Source organism: Protopterus annectens, chromosome 7.part0 (genome assembly GCF_019279795.1).
Source record: "Protopterus annectens isolate FY-2018-M chromosome 7.part0, PAN1.0, whole genome shotgun sequence".
Lineage (NCBI taxonomy): Eukaryota > Metazoa > Chordata > Ceratodontiformes > Protopteridae > Protopterus > Protopterus annectens.
The window spans coordinates 1,219,175,650-1,219,195,368 of NC_056739.1; the positions used below are offsets into that span (position 1 = coordinate 1,219,175,650).

Genomic DNA, 19,719 nt, shown 5'->3' on the forward strand with positions numbered 1-19,719 from the left:
CAGTCTGGTGGACCCCGGCCATAAGCAAACTTTACAATAAAAGGAGGAGACTTATACAAAAAAAGGCCAAATCTCAAGTAGAAAAAGCATCCCTGATCAGCATTAGTAAGAACTTGAGGGCCCTCATCAAGTCAACTAAAGCTAATTTTGAAAAGAAGGTTGCCAAGGATGCCAAGGATAACCATAAGGCCTTCTATGGCTACGTCAAAAACCTAAATGGCAACGCTCAGGTCTGTTCTGAGCTAGTACAAAATGGAACAAAATACACTGACCCCACTGACATTGCCAACATCTTGGCTGACAGGTTCAGTGCAAATTTCTCACCCCCCCCCCCCCCACCACCTACAGGGCCTATTACCATTCCAGGGGATTGTGTAAGTCCAGTTATTACTGATACATTGGTTAATAAGGCTCTATCTAAAGCTAAAAACACTGCCTCCATGGGACCAGATGGTGTCCCAGGCTGTGTCATACGCGAGCTCCAAAAGGAATTAACCCCGCATCTTAATACCCTGTTCAGTCTCAGCCTCTCCGCAGGATATGTGCCCATAGAATGGCGCACGGCAACGGTGGTCCCGCTACACAAGGGTGGGGCCACAACTGACCCTGGGAACTACCAACCAATAAGCCTGACCGGTCTGATCTTTAAGACTATGGAGCAAATCATTATGGAACTCATAAATGGAGAGATTGGGAACCTCCAGTCGCTGGACCCCACATAGTTCGGCTTCGTCAAGGGCAGATCATGCCTCCTGAACCTGGTGGATTTCTTTGAGACAGTTACTCAGGCTATAGATAAGGGAAAGGAGGTACACACTGCTTACCTTGACCTTGCTAAAGCATTTGACACCATTCCCCATTCAGGTATTATTGATAAGCTCACCAGCCTGGGCATAAACCCTTACATCATAAGATGGATCGCAAACTGGCTCTCAGACAGATCCCATAAAGTAAGAGTAGCAGGATCTATGTCCGAATCCAGACCAGTAACGAGTGGTGTGCCTCAGGGCTCTGTCCTGAGGCCCCTCCTGTTTGGCATATACTTCTCAGAAGTACAGGAAAGCACGGAAGGGCTGTGGCTGACTAAGTTTGCGGACGACTGCAAATTGGGTGCTATAATAGAATCTCCGTCCGACATGGAGATCCTCCAGAAGGGCCTAAATGAGACTGATGCATGGTGTCAAAGCCATGGTCTCAAGATAAATGCAAAAAAATGCATAGTAATCCCCTTTGGAAAAAACAGAGTACCCGCAAACTACAACATAGGGGGTAATCCCCTGAAATCTGAAGAAGAAAAAAGGAATCTAGGGACCCAAGTAGATAGTCAGCTTTCCTTTGATAACCATGTTGCCAAAGTGGTTAGAAAATCCTTCTATGTGACCCATCTGATCACGAAAGGGTTCGCATCAAGATCTAAGGATGTAATGGTGCCCCTCTACTCTTCCCTCATCAGACCCATTATTGAGTACAATGCACCAGTTGGAATGTACCTAGCTAGACATCTCCAGCAGCTGGAGAGACCACAGAGGTACCTAACCAAGAGGATTACTGGCCTTAAACAGTTGCCCTATGCAGCACGATTGAAAAAGCTAAGACTGTTCTCTGTTGCATACCGCTTTCTCAGAGGCGATCTCTGTCTAACGTACAGAGCTATGTCCAACCCAGAATTGTTGAACATGCTCCATCTTAGCAAAACCAAATCTACTCAAGCTACACGCTCTAGGAATATAAACCTCAACACAACAATGAATAGAACATGCTGGAGGGATAGATTCCCTTCGCAGAGACTTCCCTTGCTATGGAACAGGGTCCTGATCTACATAAGACAGAGCCCCTCACTATCACTCTTCAAGAAGAACCTTGATGAGTGGATGGGTAACAGAAAGTTCACACCGGGGATCACACCAACAGCACTACTAGATAGGGGCCAAGGGTACTAGCTGCTAGTACAAGGGTCTAGGGAACTACTAAAGGGGCGGTGAATACCGCACAATGTGGCTGGGCTAATATATGCCTTCGGACAGATAGCCCAGTACCAACCTATGAACCTATGATCCTATATTGTTCAACAAATTGAGATGTTCAACAGCTGTGCAAAATCAACATCACTCAGGGTAGGGTATATGCCCTTTCCCTGGGATTTTGCAATCTCGGCATTAGTATATATAATTAGAAGGGGGGTATGGGGCACAGCCCCATCCCACATGGGTGCCTTCCTGCAAAAAAAAAAAAATTTACTTTTCTTTGTATATTCCAAGGATTAGCCTTGGAGTATGCACTGTAACATGTTGATGTGTCTATGTTGACGTATGTTGACATTTCCGTGGCTCACCTATTTTCCATGGATCGACTATTACTAGCAGATCCATATATAAATATATATCTATATATATCTATATCTATATATATATATATATATATATATATATATATATATATATATATATATATATATACACACACACACACACACACACACACACACACACACACACACACACACACACACACATATCTCTCTCTCTCTAATATATATATATATATATATATATATATATATATAAATAAAAACTTTATATATGTATATATATATATATAGAGAGAGAGAGAGAGAGGTTACAAACAAGTGCAATCTCAAAACTGCTATACATGATTATTGTGGGTGTGGGGGTTTTACTTTTTTTTTTTGATATATGGACATGCATCCATTCTATTTACTTATTTAATATTTATGTTTTGACTGGGTAAGTAAGCTGGTTCTGTACCCTTTACCACTACAGTGTAGTCACAATGGCAGTTACAACAATGAAGAGATGACAAAATAACAGTGAAGACATTATGGAACAAAACATGCAGTATGATATACAGTTTTAGACAAAATTCTTAAACATTCATAACACACTACTGAACCTCAAAACATACACTTGAAGACACGTAAAAAGAAAGCAAATTTACTAGTACTGTTTACAGAAAATTAAGAAAAAAATCATGAAATGTATCTACAGGTATACATCTGGCTAGCTAGAGCTGACTGTTAAGGATTACTTTAGTAGTATACTCTGTGTTTGCTGCAGTAATGCATGGGTTGGTAGCTTTATGCTGAAAAGAGAGCATGTATCCCTTGTGTATGAAAAAGGTGGAGGTCTATTTGTGTAATATTCTGTGGGAATTAGTTCCTCTGTGTGCCATTTGAGTGACACAGTCTTACTAAAACTCCTTTCACCAATATCAAGGATGAATTAAGGACTTTGAAGAGTGAAGTTGTTGTCTTCCTGTTTATGCAGGCTACTGCAGTGTGAACCTTAGCTCTGGGTGATTGTCACTGTTCAAGTGACACCCCAACCCCTTGTGCAAAAAAATAAAATAAATAAATAAATAAATAAAATTGGGAAACAGGATTGTGGATGGATATAGGTATGTTTTTATTACTCATTTGTATTTTTTTTTTGTAAATTGGGCAGTATTTTTTATAAATCAGTTTAAAAGTGAATGCAGATAGCAGGAAGGTGTATCGAGCTGTAACTGGCAATCATTTTTTTCCAAGTGAGATGTAGTGGTCTTTACTTCTGGCCCAGATAAATGAAGAAACAATTGCTGTTTAATATAGTTTGAATTTTGTTCATGTTTAGGGAAGAATTTAAAGTAATAAAGGGGAATGAATATTCCAGATAAAGAATGAATGTGTTGATTTGAAAGGCACACCAGACATGAGTGGTAAGATGGCAGCCTATTAAATTAGAGGGATTTCATTTTATAGCCACCTTGCCTACCATTTTAAAGTTCATGTTGGGGTCAGGGGTAATCCCATTTCTCTCATATTACTACACCAATATGATGTTTATCTAGAGTTGCTAAGATCAGAGACTTGTATATTGCTAATTTTGATAGATGTCAATTAACTTAGAGACTGTTATCATGATGTTAACTTTAAGGTAGTTAATTATGAGCCAACTACCTATCTAGTAGATGAATTATGTAAATCTTCTTGAAAGTGAGTCAAAGATACAATAGACAACAATGTCACAAGTGTAAAGGGTGATTGTTGAAGGAAAAATATTGACTGTGATGCATTTACAAATATAGGGAATAGTATGTGCCTGAGAACTGACCCCTGTGGTACTCCTGAAGTGAAGATGCCGTGAACAGTTTGATTATCATCATTCTAGTCCATAAAGGTCCAGTGAGATAAACAGTTGCTGAAACAGGATAAAGTATTAAGGATGAAAACCAGTTTTCTTAGTTTTATACTATGGTTCATACTCTCAAAGGCATGTGTGAGGACAATAAAAACAGATTTGAAAAGATAGATTAATTGTTTTTTGATGGGACTAAGACTGTATTTAAATTGAGGTGGACTATGCTAGTGATCAAGGAGGGTTGAAAATATGTGCAAGGTTTTGTCAAGTTGTGATCAGGTTGACTGTTTTTTACTGTGTTTCTTGATTTGTTTTATCATTTAGTACTCCAGTCATCTGTTATTTAGTTAACTAGTGTAATGTTTATTTCGCTATAACTAGTATAACTAGTCAGCTCCCTACCGAATGTTGGCAGTCAAATTGCTGACTGCCGACAAGCCATAAAAAAAAAAGACCAAAAACACAAAAGAAGAGCGAATCTTAAAAATTACTCTTCTCCTTTAAACTTCTTTTTGCAGGTGGGGGCACTGACTCCATGCACCCCCCCCAGCTTATGTATACGAACTCCAAGATAGCCATACCTCAGAGGATATATTCTGGGAAATGGCATCTCGGTCTTAGTATATATTATATACAAGTCCGTTCTTTCAGCCATTCAGTCTCCATGTTTTGAGACTTGCTCTTTCGGGTCCCAACATTTCAAATGGTTACCCTGACTACTGTTGTGTGACCATTGAAGTACTATTGTCAAGCAAGTGGGTGTGTCACCTGGAGAGTAAAGCTCCATTTTAACTCTTTGCAGTTTGTGGACATGTTTTATTTCCACTTTATTTTGTTTTTAAGTTTCTGCAAGTTCCATAAGTTTAATTTTAAAAATATTTCATATGTTCATGTAGTTTAGGGAAGCAGGTGCTATGTCTTTTACAGCAGCTTTTAACAATATGTCACTGATATGTGTCTCAGACTTTTGCTGAGATAGGAGGACCTTACATTTCAGAAATTAGAAGAATGAAATATGACAGCACAATTTTTGTGAGTCTTAGTATTTATTTCCTGTATAGTCAAGTTGTCATGGGAACTTTAGTTTGGAAGACACTCGGCTAATGTAAAATTAAAGTAAGAGAGAAGATTTCAGAATTCTTTACTGTATGTTGTTAATTTTCCTGATTTATATGGTTGTTTGTAAAATTTGTTGATTTTTGGTGTGTGAGTGGTGTGTGTGTGTGTGTGTGTGTGTGTGTGTGTGTGTGTGTGTGTGTGTGTGTGTGTGTGTGTGTGCGCGCGTGTGTGCACGCATGTGTGTGTGCGTGCGTGTGTATGTGATTAATATATATATATATATATATATATATATATATATATATATATATATATATTACGAGGGACAGTAGTGTTTCTACAATGGGTGATTATAGTGAATCGCCAGTACTTCAACCATGAGTGTAATTGATTGGTTTGTTTTGTTCATTCATGTTTCAATGTTTTGTTGAAAGAAAGTATAGCAAGTGAAAATTATACTAATCCATTGTAACTATACAGCATTTCTTATTTTCTGTTGAGAATGATTGATTGTTTTACATTTTCAGTCAGGTACCCAGCAGTATGAACTTTAGCTTTAGGTGATGGTCTCTGTTGATATGACACCTCAACCCTATATACAAAATAGGTAAAAGGGGGTTGATACTCATTCAAATGATGATTACTAAGTTTATAATTCTTAAGTATTTCTGACATAATCTTCAGTAAAATCATTAATCTTATACATTAAAAACTTCTTAAAGATTCTGCAGAGACCCAGCTAGCAGATCTTCACCTTTGCCAAATCTGCCTTTCTGCAGGTTTTGGCTCCTACATAACTACCTTCACTGGACTTCCTTTCTTTTCTCTGAAATTAAATAACTGTTGTATTGTTTCATAACATATAGCATATCTCTATTGCTTAATAGTAATTACAGGATGATTACACTGCTATCTCTGCTTTAAGCTTGCATCTTATGTATTGGGTGGGTGGCTTCTATGATTGTGGATGGTCTGTTTATTTGTGATTTAATGATATTTTATATATATCATAGGATCTCATTCAGAGGATCGACTCAATGGAAAGTCAAACTCCATATGGTCGAGACCATATGATCGACCTTCTAAAAAGTTGAATGATAGAAAACAATAATAATCTATGTTTTACCCAGCATACCCCCCACATATTATATATACCAACTCCAAGATTGCACTACAGTGGGAAAAAGGTAAATTCCCCTGATACCCACTCTACTGCTATCTCCATTCAAAAGTTTTGACATCTTTTGAACAGGACCCATGTAATAGTGTATCAAGAATCCATTCTTCAAAGTTTTGTGGTCCTTTACTGAAGCTGATTACATCTTATTTAATTACTTTGTTTTTGTTTGTTTGTTTGTTTGTTTGTTTACTGGGAAAGTTCTTGGGCAAAGGCCCAAGAAGAAAAGCCCCAGAAGATGCATTTAAGATACTCATAACATAACAAATCTACATTGCATAGATAGTTCTTAAGACATCTAGATACAGACAAGTAATTGTTCTGTATTTACACTATGCAAAGATAAACCAGGCATTTCTTTGCTGGTGACATTATACATGATATAAAATTCCAAGTATAACACATTTAGTATGCAAACAGTTTATGTGCATTATATGTGACAAGCCGACTTTAGATATGATTTATAAGTCATGGGTAAGAAGGATTACAGTATAGATGTTAAGAATAAGTAAAACTGAGGTAAGGAATGTGGAACTGCTTTGTATTCAGTTCACTGATATCCTTGCCTTGTGCTCATGGACAGCTGATTTTATTTTGTCCCTTAATTGTTTGTAATTGTGTATGTTTGGATATTACTTGTACAGTTGAACAGTTATATTGTTTCAAGATATTTTTGACTGGCTTGAAGATCTATATGTATATGCCCAGTGTCCTTATATGAAATGTTGTATAGATTATTTTTTCTTACACTAACCCCTTACTACAATTTTATACTTTTTTCAAACTTTATTGTAAATATACTTTAGACTGATTACACTTCAACAAATATCTTTGTACATTGTACTGCACTATGCTTTTACTGCCTTCCTCCATTCTCTGTAAGGTGATATCTTTTATTTATTTATGTCCTTGCCTTTGTTATTTGAGTGTAGCATGATTTTTCCATTGAGATAAGCTACATTAGGCTACAGAGCAAGACTTCTCTTAATGTCATTTTTTACCTTTCTGAATACTATTGTGTATTATTTTGTTGTTTAAATTGTTTTACTTTAAACAGTGTGCACTGGTAAACTGACACAGGAAAAGGCTAGAAAGTATAATGTTAAGGAAGCTAAATCCAACCCAGGCACAGAAGGATAAAGCCCTTACACCACCCCAGATGACTCATGTTTGACTAGCAGCACAGGTACTGGAAAGGACAGGCAGGGGTCGATGGGAATGAATGGCCAACATTGGCTTGCCCATGCTAGGCAGCGGGAGGCAGTCTAGGTTTGCTGCAATAGCTGTGTTAAGGGCTTGGTGAGATTCATGTGGCAAGTCACATTCTGCTTGATTAGGGAATTGTGCATGTATGGAAGCATGCATGCATCTCCTGAAGGGTGATTGCAAATGCATGGAGGCATGCATGCATCTCCTGAAGGAAGCAATTGTGGATGCGTGGAAGAATGCATGCAACTCCTGAAGGCAGAAATTGTGGACCTTGCAAGACTGTTGTGTGGAGACAGGTTTAAGACACACTTGCCAGCTGCAGCATCAGCATTTCATCACCTGTCCTGGCATCGGTCAAGTTCAGCTTGGGGATGTGGAAGCGGATCTGGTAGATCTGGTAAAGAAGGAGAGGAGCTGGTGGTCAGCTGTGAGGAATAAAAAAAAAGTAAAGGAAGCTGAAAGGATTGAAACGAAAGCAATAAATTTCCATTTTATGTTATCTATATGAGCCATTTGTAACGTGGTCAAAATGTAGTCACAGAACGTATTTTGTAAAGCTAAACTGGAGTTAACTACATTTGTTTATGCTATGCACAAAGGGTAATCCCAGATTAAAAAAAAAACAAGCATAGTTATTTAGAAATAGTTGTATAATACACATAATGGAGTTATTCCTTCTTTCAAAACACAAATATACTTATTTAACATTTGTTTACTGGGAAAGTCCAACTTGGAAGAAGCCAATTTTCAGCGAAGGCCCGGGGAGGAATGCTCCAGATGCATGTCTTTGTAACAGGGGAGGAAACAGGAGCACCCAGAGGAAACACACACGAATGCAGGGACGACATGCAGACTCCACACAGAAGGCACCCCAGCCAAGAATCAAACTGGAAAACATCTTGCTGTGAGGTGACAACGCAACCACTGCACCACTGTGCCATCCGATGCACTAATCACATAAATGTGACCAATGTGCTTAGCAAATAAATGTTATTTTCCTTTCCATAAATCATTAAAGAATAAAAAAAAAAGCAAATACCTATGTTGACATTTGTGCTTTTATGCTCTTTCTTTAAGCAATGCTTTCCTTTTATGAATTTCCAATTGTGAACCCAGGCAGCAGATTATATGAGGAATATTACAGCAAGCAGCAGGTATACAAGGAGGGATATTGTAGGGTAGAAATAAATGACACATAAGGGAATGCAGCTCTGTCTGCAGCTCATTTGAAAGGCAGTGGGAAAAAAAGTGAAGCATCTGCAGTAACTTAGAACACTGCTCTGAATGTTAGCACCATTGTGTTAAGTAAAGCCAGAAAAAAATAATTGTAATGGTGTAATACAGGTCGCAGCCTTCTAGGCTGTAAAATAAAGAGATTTAATCATTTAAGATTTGCACTTTTCTGGTGTTTTAATATTACAGTTTAATATAATAATATTGTATAGGTGAAGTTTGGTTTCCATCAAATAATAAGTACAAGGCAGGCAGCTGAGGGGAAAGCAGAAAGAATAAAGGGAAAGGAATCCAGATTTGCTACAGAATGTCTAAAATACTGCTGTGTTTGTAATGTTCCTAATTGAAAACATGAGATACAAGGAAGCTAGTTTCACAGGATGGTAACAAGCTGTATTTTTATCATTTTACACAAGACAATATTTTGATATTAAATGTCCTGTGAATTTCATGCACATAACATTTTATCTTTTTTATTTAACAAATTGGTTTTCAAGCACATAATAATCCTATGAGATGACTTGGAATAGGAAGGTGAACATATACAAGTACAAGAAATCGATCCATTTTATGTTTTTATGACAGGTTTTAAAGTGCTCGTTCTTAGAAAACATTTTGTTAGGCTCTTTCTCTGAATATTTGCTTTTAAATATTTCAGTTGATGGTTACATAAATCAGTTTGATTTATATGGCACACACGTACACAAGTATATAAATCTTTGTTTCATATTGTGCTGCTTATAAATAAACAACTATGAAGAATCATTACCATGGCAGAGAGTGCAGTATACAGGAAACCATAATTAAATTTTAACAGACTGGAAGGAAGATCCAAGACTATAATTTAAAGGAGTTCATTGCTAATTCTGTTAATCTAATGAACAAAAATGAAGCAGCAGTGCAGAGAAATATGCATTTATTAGATATTTGATATGTGGGTAGATGCACTAAGCATATAGTGCTAGTTCTGAGTTTTTATTTATGTTATAGTAATATTATCTTGAAAATAAATGCAATAGCCTGCAAAGAAATTTACAACGTATTGGAAATATAAATCAGTGTGATATTATCTATGTAGCTGGATTAATTTAAATGTTAGTCATGCAATACTGTTGTTTTTACACTGATTTCTTCATGGTTATAGCTGGATATCTTTGATGGGCTGATTATTTGTTCCATTTATTTATGTGTTATGTGTTTATTTGCCTACTTTAACTTCTCTGTCAGATGGGTGGATGGATGGGAGATTATCTGATGATCTTTTCATGATGAGACCAGGTACAGCCAAAGGAGCAGTCAACTGGAGGTGGACATAAGTGAAAAACAGTCACCCACATGGATGATGGCACCACGCTGAGCATGCTTAACCCTTGTCCCTAAAGGAATAAATCAACCAAACAGCTCTCATCATGGGATGGGAGAATGAATTGGTCAGTAGAGTCATTGAGTGGAAAGCGCAATAGCCAGAGGGGGTCAAAAAAGAAAAGGAAATATATATATATATATATATATATATATATATATATATATATATATATATATATACTTTTAGAGTTGAAATTACAGGGTAGTCCTTTTACAAGGGCATCTGGTATGAAAGAGAAATTTTAGCTTATTTTAAAAACTATGATGTGTAGCACATAATGGTGTACTGCAATACACCATATCACATATTTTAGATATTAAGTTTGCATAGTTTGCCAGTTATACAGAAATTATCCCCTACAAGAGCCCTAGGTCATGAAGTGTGAATTTGCTTAATGAGTATTGCTGGGTGTCAGACATAGTTGGAGCTGGAATAAGGGTGCAACCTTCATTCTTCTCACTCTACCAGCATATTTACAAGCACTTCTCTTAAAACAAGCTATATAATGAAGAAATAGTTTCAAAACTAGGTACCCTTCATAGAGTAAAGACATTCCTTACAAACTCTGCCAAGGTAACTCTAGATAGCACTTGCCTCTTATCCTGTCTCCTATAGGGAGCCCTTATCATGACCAACCTACAAGTCTCACTTAGTTCACATGGCCCATCATTCTGCACTTAGAGTCATGTGGCACACCATTCTGCACTTAGAGTCATGTGGCCCACCATTCTGCACTTAGAGTCATGTGGCCCACCATTCTGCACTTAGAGTCATGTGGCCCACCATTCTGCACTTAGAGTCATGTGGCCCACCATTCTGCACTTAGAGTCATGTGGCACATCATTCCGCAGTTAATCAGATTTGAATTGGTACCCTTATTCCAGCTCCAACTACCATATGAATTGGTATAATTGCAGAATGGTGAGCCAATGCTACAACAAAATTGCCAGATTTGCTCGCAAAAAAACTTACCAGACCCACCACTGTTTAGCATTAAAAATGCTTAACTGGCTTGAACTTCCTCACCACTTGTCTTATACCCAGCTCATCCTAATCCATAAAATCATCTATATCCCATTAGCCTGCCCAACAATTAGCCCACTACTCTAATTCTACCTTCCAAACCATCCCCTTTGGTCAAATGCTAAACAACTGCTTACTATCTACAAACCACAAAGGCCTGCTGGGGCCAGTCTCTATTCCAATAATATAGCTAAAACTTGGAATAAAATTACTATATCAATTATACCTATCTGACACCTTCATCTTTTCAAAGCATTACTAAAAGACGTTCTCTCTACCTCCTGGCTTGTCCCTGCTCCTCATCTGAGACATACCTTCTCATAACATCCTTCATCACATTCTTATACCTCCCTTTAAATTACAAAAATCACTTAACTTGCTTATCCCCTTTTAATAGTTGACTTCATTGTAGTATTTAAACTACTATACCTGCTTCTAATTAGCACAACCAAATTACTATCTTATCACAACTTTATCAATGCTTAAACTTGGTTATCCTCTCTAATACCTCACTTTGATATATTTCTTAAATTACTCCAACCTGTCTTACACACCACTCTTATCTGTAAATTTTGAATACAATACTTGTATATTAATGTTTGTAAATATCAAAAAAAATTATACTGACTATGCTATGTATTCACTGAAAGTGCATTAATATTTATTATTGTAACTAATAAAAAATGACCAAAAAAAAACAGAGCCTCAAAATGCAGAATAGCTTAATAAATAAAACCACAGTTACGTGCTTTCATCGTACATAGACATCATCAGAACTATTGAATAATATAATGAACATGAAACCCAATTAAAAATGATTTCATAGACGCACCTCCAAAATATTCACCTATCCAAAAGGTAAGGCAAATACTAAAACACCAATCAGAAAACATCCCAGGTAATAAGAAGTTGTACATAATTTAAAACATACCCCTGACCAATAAAAAATGTCTGGCCTTTGTGAAATCATGCTATGTTATTATAAATGTTTAGTGTATTAAATTTGTTACCTTGGAGCGTTTTCCCCAGACCTCCACTGAAAAAGGGCACTTGTATCCAGTCAGACTTTCCGGATAAACAAATTTCAACAAATAAATGTATTTATTTATTTATTTCCAGTTTGATGACTGGGGAGGGCCACCGGGCTCAGGGAGCCCATTTTCAGTGGAGGTCTGGGGAGAAAAGCTCCGCCTTACATAGTTTAGTTACAGAGACAACCATAGTAAAGAAGACATAATTTACAATTTCATTTCATGTTAGAGAGCAGGCATAAATTATTTGTATACATAGTACAATTATGATATTTACAATATGTACATTTATGTTTGGTTAGCTTGTACTCCGAGTTAGTCAGGAGTTTAGGGGTGGAGTGAATTATTAGACTAAGTGGGAAGAGTACAGTTGCATTTCCTGTTAGAAGAAAGGTAGGAATGTAGCTGAGTTTTAAAGTTTTCAAAGTTTTCACAAGTCCTTAGAGAGGAAGGGAGAGAATTCCATTTTTAGCTAAGGGAAAGGATAGCAGAAGTTGACCAGCAGGAAGATTGGGTTTTCGGACAGTGATTAGGTTTTGATGAGTAGATCTGAGAATTCTCTGAGGGGTGTAAGGTTGAAGGATGTTAGTTAATGCAGGGCACTTAGTAGGGTGAAAAATTAGTTTGTGGGCTGTAGTTATTTGAAGATAGTCTAGATGGTTGAAGCGTTCAGGCCAATTTAACAAATGAAGGGCAATACAATGATGGGAGGAGTAGTTGGCTTTGGTTGCAAATTTGGATATCTTATTATAACAGACTTCCAGTTTTGAGGTGAGAGGGGCAGATATGTTTGTTAGTAGAGGAGCGCCATACATTAGTGAGGGGAGTAGATAGGTAGTGGCAAGAGTTTGTCTGGTGGAAGGAGAGAGAAAGTGGATGTTTCTGCATAGCATACCAAGTTTTATATGGGTTTTCTTAATGTTTTGCTGGATCTGAGTGTCGAATTTTAAGTGTTGAGGGTAAATAAAATAAATAAAAGAGTTCTGGGTTTACATCATCTTCTGAAAGCATCACATTTCCATGAACTCTTACCACTGAAGCATGGAACATTGTGTGACTATAGATTGCACAGGGTTCATCAAAAGTTCATCAGTGACACTATGATTTCGACAAAAAAATGTAAAACTAAAAAATTTACCATCTACAGCAAATCTTGAATCACTAACCTTACATTCTACAGGAAACATAGAGAAACAGTATGCCAATGATCAGCTTGGGGAAACGGACGAAATTATGTACCTCGCTTTTTGGAATGCTCACACTTCAGAGTGCAGTCTTATATATTGCATTCTGTCCCTCAAGGCTCTTTTCTTTTTTTTTTTTTTGATATCATATGGAGTTACGGTTTAGGAATTTGTATGAACTGCAGAATGTTGTGCTATATGACTCGGTATAACGACAGAATAGTGGGCTATATGAATTTGTATAACTGCAGAATGTTGTGATGTGAATCTGTATAATTGTGGAATAGTGGGTTATGTGAATCTATATAACTGCAGAATGATGGTCCATGTAAATCTGATTAACTGCAGAATGGTGTGCCACATGACTCTGTTTAAGTGCAGAATGGTGGGCCATGTGGATTCGTATAACTGTAGAGTGGTGGGCCATGTGAATTGGTATAATTACGTAAAATAAATATACTGCGAATACACCAATGAGTGCCCAATTTTGTAGTGTAATATTCCAATGCTGTAGCCAAACGAACAACCGACCAAAGTAAAATTAACCACTTGATTTTATTCTCCTTAGTGTCCAAAGCTTTTTGGATCCAACTTCAAGTGACTTAACAATAATGGCCAGTATTAGAAAGGGGAAGGAATTAAAAATGACAGGATTTAGCCTATGGGGTCACCATAACAATTTCTTATTCTTTAAGAAAACAAGTTCTCTCTAACCATCATCGCAAGTAACGAACAAGACACAACTTTCTTGTTGTGTCTTGTTCGTTACTTGCGATGATGGTTAGAGAGAACTTGTCTTCTTAAAGAATAAGAAATTGTTATGGTGACCCCATAGGCTAAATCCTGTCATTTTTAATTCCTTCCCCTTTCTAATACTGGCCATTATTGTTAAGTCACTTGAAGTTGGATCCAAAAAGCTTTGGACACTAAGGAGAATAAAATCAAGTGGTTAATTTTACTTTGGTCGGTTGTTCGTTTGGCTACAGCATTGGAATATTACACTACAAAATTGGGCACTCATTGGTGTATTCGCAGTATATTTATTTTACGTAGTTACTTCATTCGTGGATTTTATGAATTGGTATAATTGCGGAATGGTGGGCCATATAAATCTGTACAGTGGCAGAATGTTGTGCCATATGAATCTATATCTGCAGAATAGCAGGCCATATGATACTGTATAACTGAAGAATGGTGGGCTATATAAATTTGTATAACTGCAGAATGGTGGGCCATATGAATTTGTATAATTGCAGAATGGTGAGCCGTATGAATTTTATAACTGCAGAATGGTGAGCCATATGAATTGTCATAACCACAGAATGGTGGGTCATGTGGCTCTATATAACTGCAGAATGGTGAGACATGGGAATTTGTATAATTTCAGACTGGTGGGACATGTGAATCTGTATAACTGCAGAATGCTGTGCCACGTGAATCTGTGCCATGTGAATCTGTATAACTGCAGAATGGTGTGTCATGTGAATTTGAATAACTGGATAATGGTGTAGCATGTGACAATACTTTTCTGTTCACTGTGGATTCCATACAGGTTATGAATTTTTACTCCTGTTAAAGATGACTGAAATTGATAACATGCATGGCCTTGTATATAATATAGCTCTCTTAATTTTATTACAATTATGAGACTTCATGTATGATATAGCTGTTAGTCAGTCTTGATTACTTTGGTTCAAACATTATTCTTTTCCTGCATGTTTATGGTATCACTTCTGCTTAGTAAGGTTTACTGAATATTCATCATTTTCTTTAAAAAAATGAATTTAACTCTGAAAAATGTATATGTTAGTTCTGTGAAAGACAAGTGGGGGTACCAGCATGTTGCCTCAAAGATCTTGGTTTCATGTAGTGGCTGAGGAAGGAAAGCTGCTAGTAATAGTCTCTCATTCTGTGTGTTTATGTGTGGCAGAATCACATCAAATCTACATCTGTCACTGCTTTCAGGCAATGAATTTGCAAATACAAAGGAGAAGAGAGAGTTGTGTTATATAGTGATGGCTCCCTTAGAGAATTCACGCCCACCTTACTCTGATGATATTTAGACATGTATGCTTTCAGAAAATGTTATAGCAGTCAAAGGAAAATTTAGCCAAATGCTGTAGCAACTCTGTCCACAGTTTCTTGGCATGGGCTCTGGATATGATGATCACCATAAGGCCATTCTTCCACAAAGAGTTGAGAAGACACTACAGTAGTATAATAGAGGTGATGTGCAATGCTAATGAGGACTGAAAATATGGAATATGTTAATGGGTGGGTGAGCAGGGAAATAAAGTTTGTCAGGAAAAGTTTGTCAGAAAAGTGAAATACCTTTGTAGTCAAACTAAGAAATATATTTGCCATAGAGCATTTATTCACCATTTATGTCATTATATGTTTTATGAAGGTTAATTGAAAAGTCATAAAAATCTTAAAATAATAAAACCATCCTAATGGGTTATCTTTAGACACATATTTCTATTACCATATTTTCCTTTAAAGCATAATTTATTATGCTCTTTAAATGTTCCTAAATACATTGAATTTCCCTTGATATTTGTGTATGTTTACTTGTTTATTTTTATTAATGTACCACTAAACAGAACAGGGGGATTATTCACATGCACTGCATTGCTTTAGAATTTCCAGGTTTCTGTAATCCTTCGTTGTCTCAGAATGTCATATCTGCACAAGTATAAATATCTGCTCATAGATTGGAATTGTTTCATTAGTCTGTTATGTTTTTGTATATGTGGTGGGGGTTATTCTGTCTGTGTGCATGTGCGTGTGTGTGTGTGGGTGTGTGTGTGTGTGTGTGTGTGTGTGTGTGTGTGTGTGTGTGTGTGTGTGTGTGTGTGTGTGTCTGTGTGCATACTTATCTCTCTCTTATTCTCTCGCTCTGTGTGTCTCTCTCTCTCTCTGTACATATATGTGTATATGTACCACTTCACTTATGTGTGATCACCCAAACTCTTCTAATCCCAATCCTGCATCTTACCTTCAGAAAAACTCTTTTGGTAACAATGCCACCATTCAAACAAATTATTTCTGACGATATTGTCACTTTTTTTCCTTAGGTATTTATTTAAATTGATCACAAAAGGATACCGGTTGTCTTTCTTTTATGACTAGTTTAATTTGTGGGGGATGTTTGATTTGCATTTTTTGTCAATATCATGTTTTCAGGTTTTTACTTGCCATTAGTTTGTGTCATTTTTTGGGGGGATATTTTTTCTCTTGGTATTAGTGGCTATATCCTTATGTCTGTTTGTGTATGTGTATATATATATATATATATATATATATGTATATATATATATATATATATATATATATATATATATATATATATATATATATATATATATATATATATATATATATATATATATATATATATATATATATATATATATATGCATATATATATATATATATATATATATATATGTATATATATATATATATATATATATATATATATATATATATATATATATATATGTGTGTGTGTGTGTGTGTGTGTGTATAAGACCTATAAATACACACAAACACACACACATTCAGTATAGGGTCTATATTCAATTGTCAATCTGCTCTAGATTGCTAATTCAGTACTTTGGAATACAAACAATTTGGCAGAGAATAAACCACTCTCAAACAGACATCTTTTGTAAGCGTCAAGTCCCCTGCACCCACATGCTGCTTTAAATATAAAAACTGCAAGATCATGCAACAGTGGAGAAAAGGGACAGTTCTCTTATTGACTGTCTCCCAGTCTTATTAAAAACAAACTGTGCCATCTCTTAATCATTGTAATTAAACAAAACATAACCAGTTCACTTACATTGTTACACAGTACCACCTATACTTCAGCATGTAGTCCATTTGTTGATATAGGTGCATTCGATTAAATGAAGCAAAAATTAAGTTTGATGATGTACAGATTGACAAAGTCAACAGCTCCCCATATATATATATATATATATATATATATATATATATATATATATATGTATATATATATATATATATATATATATATATATATATATATGTGTGTGTGTGTGTGTGTGTGTGTGTGTGTGTATACATTCACCTCACAGCTTTTCTGAACAGAGCTAAGCCACAAAACTGGTGCTTGGTTATGATAAATAAAAAATATCAAATAGGATCCAATCTTCAGTGAACTCAGTCACAGTTAAAAATATGTATTCAAACAAAACAAAAAACAGCTGAAGAAATGCAAGCCACAATATTTATTGAGCACAAAGCTTTCGGGGAAATATCCTGCATCAGTGTTAAAACATTCATTAAATAATGCAATTGAAAATCACATGACATAGCCTTCCAAAATAATAAAAATTGACAATACTCTAATTAAGTAATTGCTATCTAGCAACACTCTAAATAAAAATATAAAATATCATAACTGAATAAAATTTAATATATACAAAAATAGCAGCAGTATATAAAGAATTACTTTAATAACTTCTGTTTAGACTTAAACACAGGTTTTAGGCTCACAGTGGCATTAATGCCAGGTTCACTGTCAGTTTGTAGGTGAACTATCCATTCATTTTCTTTTACCTCTAATAAATTATTAATATCATCACCTCAAATATATTTATAAATTACTTCTATGACCCTATACATAAATTCATGTTCTACACCACATTCCACCACATGCTTTGGTAAAGCACTGGTATTAACACTTCTTTGTATGTCAGAGTAATGTTCAATAATTCTATCTTTTAGTCTTCTAGTACCCTTGCCAACATAAAATTTATCACATTTCCTACATGTGGCAAGATATACAATATTTGATGTAATACACATTGTGAAATTCTTAAAAACAAACCATTGTTTATTTATCGAATGAATAAAATCAATTTTATTTACTTACAACAAGAGCACTTGTAGCAGGGAAGTGTACTATATTTATTAGAATTCACTTTATTATTCATATTAATATCTTTATAGCATAGACGTTTCTTAAAATTTGAGCAATTCTTATATGCAAATCCAGGCCTAGGCCTAGTACCAATGACATTGCTAAGATGCTCCACTTATTAGAGATAATTCTTTTAACAGCATTAGTTCTTCTATTAAAAGTGGTAGTATATTGTAACAGATTGTTTCTTATCAGGTTAATCATAGTTTGCAAATGTTTTCTGAGAATAAAATTAGACCTGTAACAACTATATTTTCCTTTGATTTATGTGAATCATCTGTTTAAAGAGTAGTTTCCTTCCTTTAATGAAAGTATGATACCACACCAGTAAAGAAATTTGTTTTAAGATTGCCATGGTGCTTAGGATAGCTGCTAGTACTTAGAAGAAATTAATGTTTTTTTTTCATTGATCTCTTATCTTTTGCATATTTTTTAAAGGTTTTGTATTTCTTTTTTAGTTCTGCCTGTGCTTGCATTATCATGTGATGATTTTGATTTACACTACATAATATAACAATTTTCTTAACTTTCTAGATTATTGAAGATTGGAAATATGTGGCCATGGTTGTGGACAGACTCTTCCTGTGGATTTTTGTCTTTGTTTGTGTTCTTGGGACAGTGGGACTGTTCTTGCAGCCTTTGTTTCAAAGTCACAACACCACCATCCTAAGTGTATGAACTCTGAGGATTCTGTTGTATTACTCTGCTTATTAAAACCACTCAGCACAATATAGGAGCATTGCTGCCCTCTTTAATCACAGTCTTGTACAACACAATATTAAAACAAAAATGATGTGATTGCTTTTGGTGACATCACATCACTGTTTCTTCTCTGAATTTAATACTATGAATTAATCTTCATAAATAACTAAAGGTTTTTCATTTTATATTATAAAAGAGGGAATGCAGTATTATTAGTACTGAGCTTTGCCAGTTTGATACATGGCTATTTCTGCTTAGAAAAGTACAGGCATAATATATACCAATATGTGCAATATAACTGTATATTGGAATTCAACAATTTTAAACATTTTTAAATAAACATATCTGAAAACAGTTTTCTGTTTGTTGTGTTTTTAACATTTCAAATGTTATGAGCGTTTTTACCCATGTATTCAAATGAAGGGTAACTCCTTTGCAACGTGTTATGCATCTAGTGAGAAATATACAATTGCAAACTATAATAGTATTTGGAGAAGGAAGTTTATTAGTTACTAGAGACCACAAAAGTGTATCAATGTGGTGTGATAACTATTTGCATGAGTTGCTATTTGTATTAGTGGAAATTATTTGAACATTACAGTTATGTCATTTTCACAAATATGTGACTCTTTTAATTTCTTCTTC

General features: G+C 35.5%; 1 protein-coding gene across 1 annotated transcript in view; it reads left to right on the forward strand.

Annotated features, from left to right (window-relative positions):
- CHRNB4 (cholinergic receptor nicotinic beta 4 subunit) overlaps positions 1-19,428 on the forward strand; it is a 202,246-nt gene extending 182,818 nt beyond the window's left edge. The window contains exon 6 of the mRNA XM_044077843.1: positions 18,907-19,428. Coding sequence (XP_043933778.1) covers positions 18,907-19,050 — 144 coding nt within the window. The 3' untranslated portion in view covers positions 19,051-19,428. The remainder of the gene's footprint in view (positions 1-18,906) is intronic.
- Positions 19,429-19,719: the final 291 nt, after the last annotated feature.